The sequence below is a fragment of the Citrus clementina genome, unplaced genomic scaffold (genome assembly GCF_000493195.1).
Source record: "Citrus clementina cultivar Clemenules unplaced genomic scaffold, Citrus_clementina_v1.0 scaffold_1, whole genome shotgun sequence".
In the NCBI taxonomy this organism is placed as follows: Eukaryota; Viridiplantae; Streptophyta; class Magnoliopsida; order Sapindales; family Rutaceae; genus Citrus; species Citrus x clementina.
Genome location: NW_006263303.1, coordinates 23,104,189 through 23,116,601, shown reverse-complemented (window position 1 = coordinate 23,116,601; position 12,413 = coordinate 23,104,189). Strand labels below are relative to the sequence as shown.

The window sequence follows — 12,413 nt, the reverse complement described above, 5'->3', positions numbered from 1 at the left end:
TTATTTATAATTGTATGGGGGTCACATCTTGAGACTATATGGGGGTCACCTCTCGAGGGTCAGTGTGCCGTGAAGTACCACATACAATACAAAGTGCCACGTACAAGTCATTACATATGAAAAATTAATTTGAATATTTTAGCTCATTGTCCATAATTATTCTTATTTTGATTCTGATCGTATAATACGATATACATATGTTTTGGACCAATACTAGGTTTGTGTTTGTATTGTACACACGATATTCTGATTCTTATTCTCATTCTGTTTCTAGCTGGGTCGCCGGGAGTATATGTGACACTATGTGACATGAGCTAACCTTTTATTTTATGTGTATGTGTTATACGATTTGTTTTCATATTTAACTATGCTTTTGATATTCTGAATTACCATGAATTTATGTCATCTTATCTTGATGTGTCATTTTATAAAATTTATGAATTATAATATATGTTTTACTAAAAAGAAGACTTGTAATATTTTTTGTATCAATAAGTCTAGTGTGTTGGGAATGATTTTGCTTACTGAGTTGATGACTCACCCCTCGTCATTACTTTCTGCAGATTAAGTACATTATTGAGAGGTGTGCTTACCATTGGAGTCAGAGATTTGTTTCCTTTTACCAATTGAATAAGAGAATGAATAAACTCATCTCTCCTTTACGTTTATTTGTTTTATGAACTTATAATTTGAGAGTTTTGAGAGTTTTGTTATATTTATATTTTTGGGAGAAATTATTTAATATTAGACACAAGGATTTGTGGTTTTAGATGATTAAAAATTTGAAGTATTTCAATTGGAGTTTTTCTTGTAAGGATTTAAATTTGTAAGTAACATTTATCGCATGCTCCGCACGTGTTAAATTTGCCCTGTTACACTTTTCCTGATGATAATGCAACATTGTGTTATCACGCTCCAGCAACAATCACACGGCTTCAATCTTATATCCAGCAAAGAAATTGGCAATGATTGACATAAAATAATCTGTACAGGGATAAAAAGCTAGTCAAGCCATGTTTAGCGGCCAGGTAATATAGAAACATGTAAAATATGATATTAAGCAAAGTAAAAATCTTATTTACACTCATCCAAACACAGGTACATACAATAGAAAATTGCAACAATTACATGTGAGAGAGCAAAAGCTAACTATAATGAGTAGAAAGTATGAGAGAATTCAAAAATGAAAATTTGAAAGTGTCCTGGAGGAAGCTAGAAAACCCGCGGTAAATACAACTTGCTTGTACAAAATTGTCTTCCTCATGAGTCAGAAGCAGGATGCAAACCTGCAAAGGGTCAGGTAAAAATTAAAAAACCATGAGTTTGTAACCAGCAGCACCCAAATAACTGATCTGAAGAAAAAAAATTCATTGGAAAATAGTTCGTTCAAGTCCTTCGCATACAGTGGTAAATATTTAAATAAACCCGAATAAAAAAAAAGGCGATTGCTGAAGTGAGGCCATCCAATGGTGCAAAGGCACAAAAGTGTAATGTAGCAACCATAAAAAAGTATGGAGATTTTACAGTAAGGAACATATAAAGGGTCTATTAAATCATAGGCCTGACCGGCGGCCATACTATTTCCATGGCAACTACCATTGCCAAATATGCAGCTTGAATTTTCCATGCCCACTTATGAGAATCTATTGTTAAATGTTCAATAACTAACCTTATGGTTAAAAACTAAGTGTTGATGACTTATTCTTCTTGTCTTTCATCACCTGAAGTTAGAAATATCTGCATCTGCATGCCATTGACTTAAAAGCATAAGCATCAAATGCAAAACACGAAATAGGAGCAGCTCCTGCACAATATGACACTGAACAGAATGTTAGTATAGTGACGCCTTACATATAGATGAAAGGAAAATGAGGAAAAACACAATTGAATACACAAATGCATTAAGTACTTACCAAAGGCTTACAGTACTCTGATAACCTGAGATACCAATTGCATAAATCCAGCTTTATTGGTCAATGAAAATGATGAAGAGATCACGCCGGTATTCTATATTTTTCTTTGACAACCCAAAATATCCTTAACCACTTAGCGAACCCGGTTTAAAATTAGATCACTCTGCACCTCTATAAGTCTGTTATAGTGAAAACACAGGAAATACTTGGGGCAACATATTATCCTCGCCTCTCATGTTTTTTAGCAAAATCTTTAAGCAGTAACTTCTGCCGAAATGCCAAGTATTTGTCTACAGTAGTTCCAGCCCACTTCTGACAAAAGCATTCATCAGTTGGAATGAACAAACTCAGAGGGAATGGTCCCTTTGGAGCTTTCTTAAGGGAAACCAAGAACCTATGTCGAGGTCGAATTCTCTGGTCCAAAGACAAGCTCAAGTACATGGGATATTTGGTCAAGGACTGCACTTCATTATGAAGCTCATTAATCAAGTACGTATACTTTGGTTTTAGATTGTCTTCCAGTGAGAGAGACAGTACCTGCAAATGCATTCAAAGAACATTCATTTAGAAATATTTCCAGTAAAAGGCAAAACATCTTTTAAAATTAAAAGACAAGGTTGAAGAAACCACTCTGTTTCTGTTCAACTTGAAAATCTTCATTGCAAATGAAGAAAAAAACCAAGAACACCCACTGAGAAAAAAAGGTAAGTGCAAAACCTAAACCACTTTCATCAACAAAGAAGCATAGGAATTCAATAGGGGCACAGACAAAAGAAAACATGGCGCAATTCACTATAAGTAAGCTGACCTGCGTAAGGCTTCTCAAGACTTTTAAGATATCAGAATTACGCATTCCAATGCTCCTTAGAAAATTTATCCTAGGCAGTAAACCATCGTCAATGCTATAATGAAGAAGCTGGGGGTGTTTTGTCACCATCTTCACCACATCATCTCTTGGAGCTCCTAATTCCTTTGAGAGAAAAATACAGCGAGTATTCCATGATATGTCAATCCGCTGAACCAGGACTTGAGGGCTCAGTTGCACAACTTTACCTAAACTCTTTTCATTGATACCAACCTCCTCAACCAAGTATCTCACAGTTGGTTTTAATGAGTTCTCAACACTGTAAGAAAACAGGGATGGAGTAGCGGCAATTATCTGCCCTATTTTGGAATTTGGTATACCCAAACTGATAAGGAAAGCAACATGAGACTCCAGATTGTTCTCAACAGTGTATTCCAAAATTTGCGGTTGCCTCAAAAGTATTCTTCTGACATCTCTCTGTTTGACACCAACACTCAACAAGTATTCCAACCTTTCCCGGGCAGAACATACATTTATCTGAAGGGAAGGCATGTGCCTCTCATACATCTGAATAAAATGAGATTCCTTCAGCCCAAAGGTGCTTAAATAATCAAGAAGGGGAAGCCATTTCTCATCCAACTCAATTTCTTCTGAAAGCCGTTGGTACCTGTTTTCTGTAGCATTCCTTGTCCTCACCTGCAGCAAAAGAAATTATATAAAAACCCTTTCGCCATTGGCACAATTCATAGTAACATTTGACAGCTTTCATACCTTTCCTCTCTGATTGACATCCTTACTATTGTAGTAAGTATCATCAAAACTATTCTTGATTGTGTTCCGTCTGTTTCTGATGTCCAATTGCTCTTGTGCAACTTGAAGGCTTCGTCCAGATCTGAATGATCCTACACCACAGCCTTTCACTGGTGACCTCCGACTGCCTGCACGAAGAAGTTATCTCTTAGCTGCACTTTTCTGAATATTTTTGGAGAATGCTTTTAACTCTTAAGGCATACCTTTACTTTTACTTTTATTGACTCCCATCTGTGACCTATACTTACTTCCATTGACATCATATTCCTCGATTTCTGCAAAGTCCTGCAAAAAAATAAAAAACTATGAGCAAAGCTGTAAGTTAAAGAAACTAGAAAAGTAATGTGTTCAGTATTAACCTATCTATCATTATGCATACAGTTGAAAAGCACTAACACAAAGGCAGTCAAATATTTAATTAAAACAGATAAAAATGAAACATGCTTGTGGGTCATGGGCTGAATCACTTCAGCAGTGTAGCATAAGGCAGATTATCCCACAGTGGCTGAGAATGATCTTAGGTTAAGTATACAAGGCTTGGGCAACCTTCAAGTTATGAGTTAGCTTTTTTGTATGTATTATGCCCACAAGATTCTTATATGCAGTACCCTCCGGAGTCAACAATGCTTGCCTTAGAGTAATATGTCCATATTTAGTACAAATCAATCATCTTCAACAAGGTCATAAGCAAAATAGGAAGCCATCCTATACAACAAACTGAAGAATATAATGCTTCCAAGGTGATTCCCATTCAAAAACTATTCCTCCATTTGTTTTAAGCTCCTTGGCAGCTGTTTACCCAAAAATAAGCTCTAAATTTAATAACAACTTTTGCTTGATGGTTATTGGTGTCTACCTGAAAACATCAACTTTCGTTAACTGCTAAAGCTTTCATTCCACAGTGGTTCTGCTTAAAACCAAAATACCACAATATCAAACGAAGCTTAAGTTCAAAATTAATAGAGACAGCATCATGACTAGCCATTGGGAAAATTGAATCCAAAGCTAAACTACTGAACCTTAATGTAACACAACGGTAAGAAGAGCAATTCACTTTTCCAATAATAGAGCAACCACTGGTTAATTTTAAAATAATAAAAATAAATAATGAAAGGCTAATTTGCTCTTAACTGAGCATCATATAACCAAATTAACTCAATTGAAGCAAGCTATTGACAGAGAAACGACATCAAACAGAAAGTTCAAACCTTTGTGGTTAATTGTCAATTTTAGTAGCAACCTAAGCAAAGGGGACATTCAAAAACCTCAAATAGAACATCAGCAATCAAAATTAAAGAAAGAAAGTACTGCAAAAATGTTAATAAGAAAACGCAAACTTCTAATGCTATCCACAGCAAAAAGGAGGGAAAAAAAAGAAATATTGTTTTTTTTTTTTGGGGGGGGGGGGGGGGGGGGGGGGGGGGAACAACTCACATCATCCTCAGCTAACCAATCATCTTCCTTCCCCTCATCATCATCATCATCATCTTCTCCTTCCTCTTCACTGTCATCGTCATACAAAGACAGCGTCTGCCCGTACCTCGACTTCCTATTAGTCTTAAGAATCTTAGCATTAGAATGAGTGGATAAGACCACAAAACGGGGCGTATTGGGTCTAGTCTGAACCAAAGAGTGAGAGTGAAGAATTGTCGCCGGGGAACTGAACACCGAGTGGAGACACAGAAGTGACATGGGTTTTAGAGATAAAATAGAAAGAGAAGAAGAAAAAGAGAATATACCCAAGAACCCTAATAGTGAGAGAATCTGTAAAGCTTAAACCTTTCTTTGCGTTGCTTACTGTATGTGTCGTGACTGTCATTTTCGTTATCTTGTCATGTTTTTTTCTGGGTAGAAAACTTTAGGAATTTGATTTTTGGGTACCTTTTGTGAAAAACAAAAAAAAAATCCATATTACCGTCTAGAACCCTTTAGTTTTGTATTTTATCAATTAATAACATAATTGGATACATAATATTATCAACTTATTGAGAGTAGAATTTCACGGAGCACGTCCTAAATCCTGCATGAAACTAATCCAATTTTAGAATTAAGGTTTAGGATTTTAATCGGTGGTATTTTTAGTTCTAATTTTTTGACATTTCAACGCTTTGCACTATGCTATGGTTTATTATATATTGTGTTAGGTTTTTTTTTATTGGAGATATCTAAGAATTGTATGATTTTTTTTATATTATATTTATTTTCCAATTTGTTTTGATTATTTTTTTTTTTTAAATTGAGCACTAAGAATTTTTTTGTTTTTGGGACAAATACAAAATTAGCGCTATTTAATAATATTCGAAAGCATAGTTGTTGTACAACGATAACGTGGTGAATGATTGGATAGGGCAAGTGAATTCATAAAGTAGATCATGTGGTATCAATTAATCAATAATTATTAAATTGTCGTGACTGGTGAAACGGTTTGTCGTCCGATTCAACAAAACGGTGCGCCTATCAGCAACTTGTGCAGACACTTACGTACACACGATTAAAACCACATGATTTATATGCGGTTGGCGCCAACCCGACCCAGAAAAAGGCCAACGTGGCCCATTTTAAACGGGTCATTATCCTCAATTCAAAAACCACACTGTCAACTCAAACACAGCTTGATCATCTCTATGCCATGCCATGCCATGCCATGGAAGCAGCTTCAATCTTTTCTCCTTCTATTGCAACCCCCATCTCAAACACTCCATCAGTAAACAGAACCACAAAGTATTGTAAATCAAAGGTCGAATTTGCATGTTGCAACAGAAGAAGATGCTGCTACAATTTGATTGGAAATCGACGGTGGGCAGCTCCAAGTGCAGCGAGTAACGATGTTTCTAGTGTAGCTGATCCCGTCACGGCCGAGGTCACATGGCAGATTATTGTCGGTGCTATTGGTATGTATTATATCTCTGTAAAATTGAAAAAGAAAAAAATATATAATTTTTCATCCTAATTATAATTCTACATATATTTTTTTTCTTGTTTTAATTTGTTTATCATGTGTGCATGGATGCAGCTGGTGTTACCCCCTTTGTAGTCGCAGGAATTGAGTTCAGCAAAAGAATTGTAAGTGTGTGTATGTATATATATACGTTCAACTAATTGTATGTGATTGTATTTTTATCTATACAATTACTTACAATAATATCTAATATATACTTAATATTTGGGCATCTAAGAAATTAATAATAAAGAAAACACACAGTTGAAGGGCATATCAGCAAATATGACCTTTCAATTATGAAAAAATAATTAATTAGTTTTAATTTTAGAAATATTTGTCTCTCAGATAATCAATGTGCATGTGAAAATATCATACTTACCCATCAACAATATGTTTTTTTTTTTTTTACCATTATTGTTCTAATGCTAGAGTAGAGACGAAATTAGTTATTTTTATAATTTTATTTTTTTTAATTACATGTATAATGATTCCATTCTTGTGGCTGCAGATAGCACAGAGAAGATGTGAGGTTTGTGGAGGGGCAGGACTCGTATTAAGGGAAAAGGATTATTTTAAATGCCCCGAATGTGGTATGTCATATGGTTTGATTTAATTATGCATGTACGGACCTGATCTGATATAAAACTGTGGGGCAGTCGCGTACCTAATCATATTTCAATGCATGCATACCCTTAATCTTTGGTGCAAATATCAGTTTAACAGAAATTGTGTTACTTTCATGGTTGGTTAAGTGTAATTTGTTCTCTTCATTAAATTTTTTGCTATTAATTTATTAATTGTAGGTGGATTTCTCCCTTGGCAATCATGGAAGCGATTCTTTACCGGTTGAATCAATCAAAGTTCTTTTTGCAATTTATCTATAGCGATATGCCCTAATAAGCAAAAAAATGTATGTATGGTTTCTACACAATTAATATAGAAATTAAACTTGTCTAATACTTTAGTGATTGCTTCTACCGATACTCATTCTACAGGCACAGCACAAATTCATCGAATGTTTTCAATTTATTATTTCAATACATATTTTCAAGCTTGGGAATGACAAATCTTGTTGGGAAAAAAAAAGATGGAATAGTCTAATCAAGATTTTTAGTTAGGGGGGGGGGGGCTTTCAGAGTGTCAAAAATGGATACATATAGCCTAAGTTATGACCTCCAAAAAGTACCGTCACACATACTATAATTTTATGCAATATATGTTGGGCGACAATGGTCTTTATGCGGGAGAAGCACATGTCGTGCATAATTCAACATGTCTCACATAATCTGAGTTTCTTTTCTAACTTGAACTTCTACTTTTTTTAATGATTTGTTTTTTATTTCTCAACTCAAATCTAACTACTTAACAAATTACATTACTTTATAAATGAAAAATAACAACATTTACAATAAAATCTACATCAATTTTGAACTTAAACCATATACTTAATACATTAAAAATTCATATTTGTATAAGAACATAGAATAACCTTTAGAATGCTCTCCAATTGATGATTTTATACTTTTGTTATGCTAAGAGTGTTGAGAATGTTAAGATTTATTGAGAGTGTTGAGGTTTGTTGAGGGTGTTGAGAGTGTTGAGTATTGTAAGAGTGGCATTATTTGAAAATTTGATGAAAGTGATGAGGACAATTTGGTCCAAAAGTTTAGTATATTGGGTAGTTATGATAGAAAAAAATTTAAGGGGTTAAATTTAAAAAAATATAAAAATATTATAGCTATTTTTGCAAATTTCCCGTGTTCAAGGGGGCTTTTCAGAATGCAAAAACATGCAAACTAGTAGAGTCATTTTTAAAACATCTATAAATTACGAGGCTAAAAAAAAGCTATACATTCAGAATTTCATATATTGATTTGAACAAAATATACTTAGGCTAGTTTTAGTAGACACATATGATAAAAGTTTCAAATGAGATTCTTTAACACATAAAAGATCAAAACTTTGATAATTTGAAATTCAGCGAACAGAACAGCTACAAATTGCACACCCTGCAAAGTGACCATTTTACAAGCTTTCGTAAAGAGTTTGGTTTCTAATTACTCAGCCAATAATAATAATTGGTTAAGTAATGAGAGAAAAACTTAGGGTGACTAATTCTGAAAACTATAAAAAAATTTAGATTATTTTTGTAAATTTTGCAGGTTCATCTATTTGAAAGAGTTCTCGCTCTTGAAGTTGATGATCAACTAATGTAATTAATTATAAAATAAAACGCTAGCCATGCATCAGATGCGCAAAAAGAAAATGTATTTTTACATGCAAATAACGAACTAGTATAACAAAAACAATTGATTTAGAAATAAAATGTAAGAAAGGAAATATAATTAATGAAAGAATCCTTCCTCCATGATATATACAACAACATCAAGATTTCATAATTTTGGTTATCCTAAGAAAATAAAAAGTAAACTCAATATAAGAATTAGTAACTATACTTTACTGACATTTGAATTATCTCTTTCAATTAATTTCAAGTAATGATTTTATTCAAATGAATGGGACTATTTACACTCATAAAAAAAAAATACTCAGCACACTCATTATTTTAGGAAACATTTATATGTAACCAAAATACCAATTAGGACAATTACTAAAATCATTCCCAAATTCTCATCTTTTTTTTTTTAAAAAAAAACACATTGTTTCTACTATTGCATATGAATCAACATTTTAAATTGCCATGTAGCAAATGATGACTTACCTTGTAACCTCATTGCCATATAATGAATTATAAAAAGTTTACTTGTAAGTCTCATTAATCAGTTGGCATAAAAACTTCACATCTCCCTCAACCTTGTAAACGTAGCATTACTCTTTATTAGTAAAATTCCATTCCACAAAGTAATGCTTATGGTTGGATAAACAAGGAGATGTGATTATCGGCCGTAATTAACAATTAATATATAGGCTAAAGATACGAAAATTAAACATCAAAATCACAACATACATTCCTCCTTAAAGATCCATTTTAAATAACTAAGTCATCATTTAGCGAGAATAAAATTGTCTGAAGGTAATTCAATATAAAAGAAACTTAACACAACAACGAAGTCCTGATTTGTCCATCATTCTTCCAGCTCCAGACAGGAGTAATCAACTTTTGTGTCTCAAGATTACTACATTTCTGGAAGTTTCATCTCAGTTAACAGTAAATCTGTTGGAAAAAATAATAAGAATAATGATTTGTATCAGAATATATATATATATGACAGCCAGAACATATCCACGAGTGCTTTTCTAATTACCTGGTCTGAAGTAAGAAATGTTGGCTGCCTGCATCTTTACAGCGTTCATATAATTCGTTAACCAATAGTACTGCAGGTTGTTATGAAGAAATGTTAGGGTTGCACATTCAAATCCGAATTGTGTAAAATCCAGACGTCCGAGCACCATCAAATTAAATAGCATGTAAATGTACTCAAAGCTGGTAAAAGCTTACATTCATGGAGCAGCATTGATGATTGGAACTCAACCAAGCCGGGGGTGGCCAGAACATGTTGAAATATCTGGGGATCAGTTTGAGAGGTCTGATCAGTACTCCCAAATGCAAATCATATATACCAACTCTTCTCTCGGCTAGTCCAGCAGGCTCATCAGCAATGCGAAAATGCCAATGATTATTTCGATAAATTGGGTCGTCTACGAAGATTATGCAATTCCCACCACAATTGGCAAAATCTTGGGATGAAACCGCAAACGAGCAATCGCGGCTTATGAAAAATATCTGATCACCCAAATCCGTGACAGGATCCCAAGTGTATTCAACTGAATGACTGTCATTCAGTTTATACACTTTGAATACCACATTTGGAACAAAATTAACTCCTAAAAAATCTCCGAGATTATCCTCCTCGTCGTCCTCGTCGTCGTCGTTATCATCATTAACATCATGCTCATCATCATCATCATCACCATAATCATCACTCTCATCAGTATCTTCATCATTATCATCATCACCATCACCATCGGTCTCATCACTATCTTCATCATCTTCGTCATCATCATCACCACCATCACCAGCTGCGGCACCGCCGCCACCAGCAGCAGCAGCAACGGCAGCAACATTCTGATAAAATACTACCGCAGCTGCTTGCTGCTGACATGTATGGATAATTTTTCCCACCAAGTACAAAGCCCCATCAGATTGCAAAAAATACCACTCACCACAAGTACACAACCGATCGTTTGGTTGAGAAAGTCTGACAGAACAAGCGCTGGCATCAAGAGAAGAAGACGATAACTCCTCAAAAACCCTAACTTTGCCATTCAGTTCAATGGCGTAGAACTTGTTCTTGTAAGTATCAACGTCAACAAATCCAGAATCTCTCTCAATCCTCCTCCAGAAATGAGCCCCGTCTCTGGGACAGCGCAACTCCCCGTCCTGATCAATCACGAGAAACCTCTGATGATCATCGCTTGAACGAAAATCAGACGGCAACGCCGCCTTGAAACAAGGCATGATGTCGGGATCATCAAAACCGGCGGTGCCGCTGTTGGGGCGAAGGTAAAACCGGTTGCATACTTCCGAAAATCGGAAGTTGAGCAAGTTCACTTGCTTTGGTAAACGGTTGTCGAGCAAGTATTTAATGGGAAGCGAGGAGAATGGATTCATGAGACGGGACCTGCCGTTGACTTGCTCGCTGACCTTGATGAGCCAGCTGTTTTTGGGAGAACTGCCAGGTTCTTCGATGCGATAGACAGTGGTTTGATACAAGGTGAATGGGAAAAAGGAGGTGTTGCTGAAAAGTGTGATTGGAAATCTTAAATTCATGGGCAGTAGTGGTGGAGACTTGATGGGTTGGGTAGAGGCTGCGTTGCGCCATTGCGGGCACACAGCTCGAAAACGGCGAAGGTTGATGTGATGACGGTGATCATCATCAGTATCAAGGAGTTTGGCAATGAGAAGCAAGAGTTCTTTGGGGAGATCAGCCCAGGAAGAGACTGAGTCTGAGAGTTGAGGCTTTTTGCTTGCTGACATGATGGAGCAGTATTGGTACAGGGCTACTGTCAAACTTGCACCAACCCTAACCCTAATTTTGCTTTTGAGAAGAAATGAGGCTGCTGAAGATTTGTGGGTTACTGGAAACTAAACGCTTGGTTGATATAAAAAGACAGAGCTGCAATATTTTGCCTCCAGGAGCTGCATCCAAATGCTTACAGTTGGTTGGTGGTGGCAGTCTTTTTGTTGCATGTAACGCTTACTCTTAAGTCTGTGGGGCTGGGTAGCATTTTCAATTTTTCAACTCATTTTGGAAAACTGAAAATTTTCATGTTTGGAAGTTTTTTTTTTTTTTTTAAGAAAAAAAGGTTATTATATATTTTGGCTTCAATTTTCTTGTTTAACAATTGTCTAGAAAATTTATGTTTTCTGACTGAAAAATAGTGGATGTAGAAGGTAATGTTGTGATGGATATTATGATTATTGTGGTTGAGATGACATATAAAATGGAACTGTAATATATTTGATTAGAAAAGATAGATAGATAGTGACCGTTAAGGTATCGAAGATGAAGACGACGCAGAAGTTGGCGCCAATTTATTTTTCGAAACTATTACTAGATATTGGATATTGATTATTACAAAATTTATTTTCTCAATTTAACAATATGATTAATAAATTATACAAAATATTCAGATGATATTTCGAACTATTTTAGCTAGTTAATTTTTGTGAGACATTATTAAAATACAATTAATTATCAGTACTCATCATATACCATTAAGATTAATTCAATGGTTTAGAACTTGATTAATATGCTGAATCAAATTCATTTTTTATGTAAGGAAATCTAAGTTGTAAATCTAAATAAAACTTTATTGATTTACAACTATTATTGTATGAAGAAATATGATATAACTTTATATATTTGGAAATCTATAATCTAAATCCTCTTCATTTTTGTCAATAAATTTATCTTACTTC

At 34.8% G+C, this 12,413-nt stretch overlaps 3 protein-coding genes across 5 annotated transcripts; 1 reads left to right on the top strand and 2 right to left on the bottom strand.

Moving 5' to 3' along the window:
* Positions 1–997: 997 nt before the first annotated feature.
* LOC18055285 (transcription termination factor MTERF9, chloroplastic) lies at positions 998–5,357 on the bottom strand. Of its 3 annotated transcripts, none has more exons than XM_006452465.2 (7): positions 4,963–5,357; positions 3,732–3,813; positions 3,490–3,656; positions 2,722–3,414; positions 1,914–2,450; positions 1,670–1,819; positions 998–1,286 (listed from the first exon to the last, which is right to left on the bottom strand). In XM_006452465.2, the coding sequence occupies exons 1-5, from the start codon at positions 5,218–5,220 to the stop codon at positions 2,133–2,135; spliced, it is 1,518 nt and encodes a 505-aa protein (XP_006452528.1). In that variant the 5' UTR covers positions 5,221–5,357; the 3' UTR covers positions 998–1,286; positions 1,670–1,819; positions 1,914–2,132. The 3 variants fall into 3 exon arrangements, with proteins under 3 accessions (XP_006452528.1, XP_024034460.1, XP_024034461.1); XM_024178692.1 differs by having other exon boundaries at positions 1,670–1,743; XM_024178693.1 differs by having other exon boundaries at positions 3,777–3,813.
* Positions 5,358–6,099: 742 nt separating this feature from the next.
* LOC18055284 lies at positions 6,100–7,368 on the top strand. The gene is made up of 4 exons (XM_006452458.2): positions 6,100–6,419; positions 6,542–6,591; positions 6,978–7,059; positions 7,273–7,368. Exons 1-4 carry the CDS (start codon positions 6,158–6,160, stop codon positions 7,317–7,319), a joined length of 441 nt encoding a protein of 146 aa, XP_006452521.2. The 5' UTR covers positions 6,100–6,157; the 3' UTR covers positions 7,320–7,368.
* A 2,540-nt stretch (positions 7,369–9,908) lies between these two features.
* LOC112095760 (F-box protein SKIP23-like) lies at positions 9,909–11,468 on the bottom strand. The gene has a single exon (XM_024177890.1). The coding sequence runs from the start codon at positions 11,466–11,468 to the stop codon at positions 9,909–9,911; it is 1,560 nt and encodes a 519-aa protein (XP_024033658.1).
* Positions 11,469–12,413: the final 945 nt, after the last annotated feature.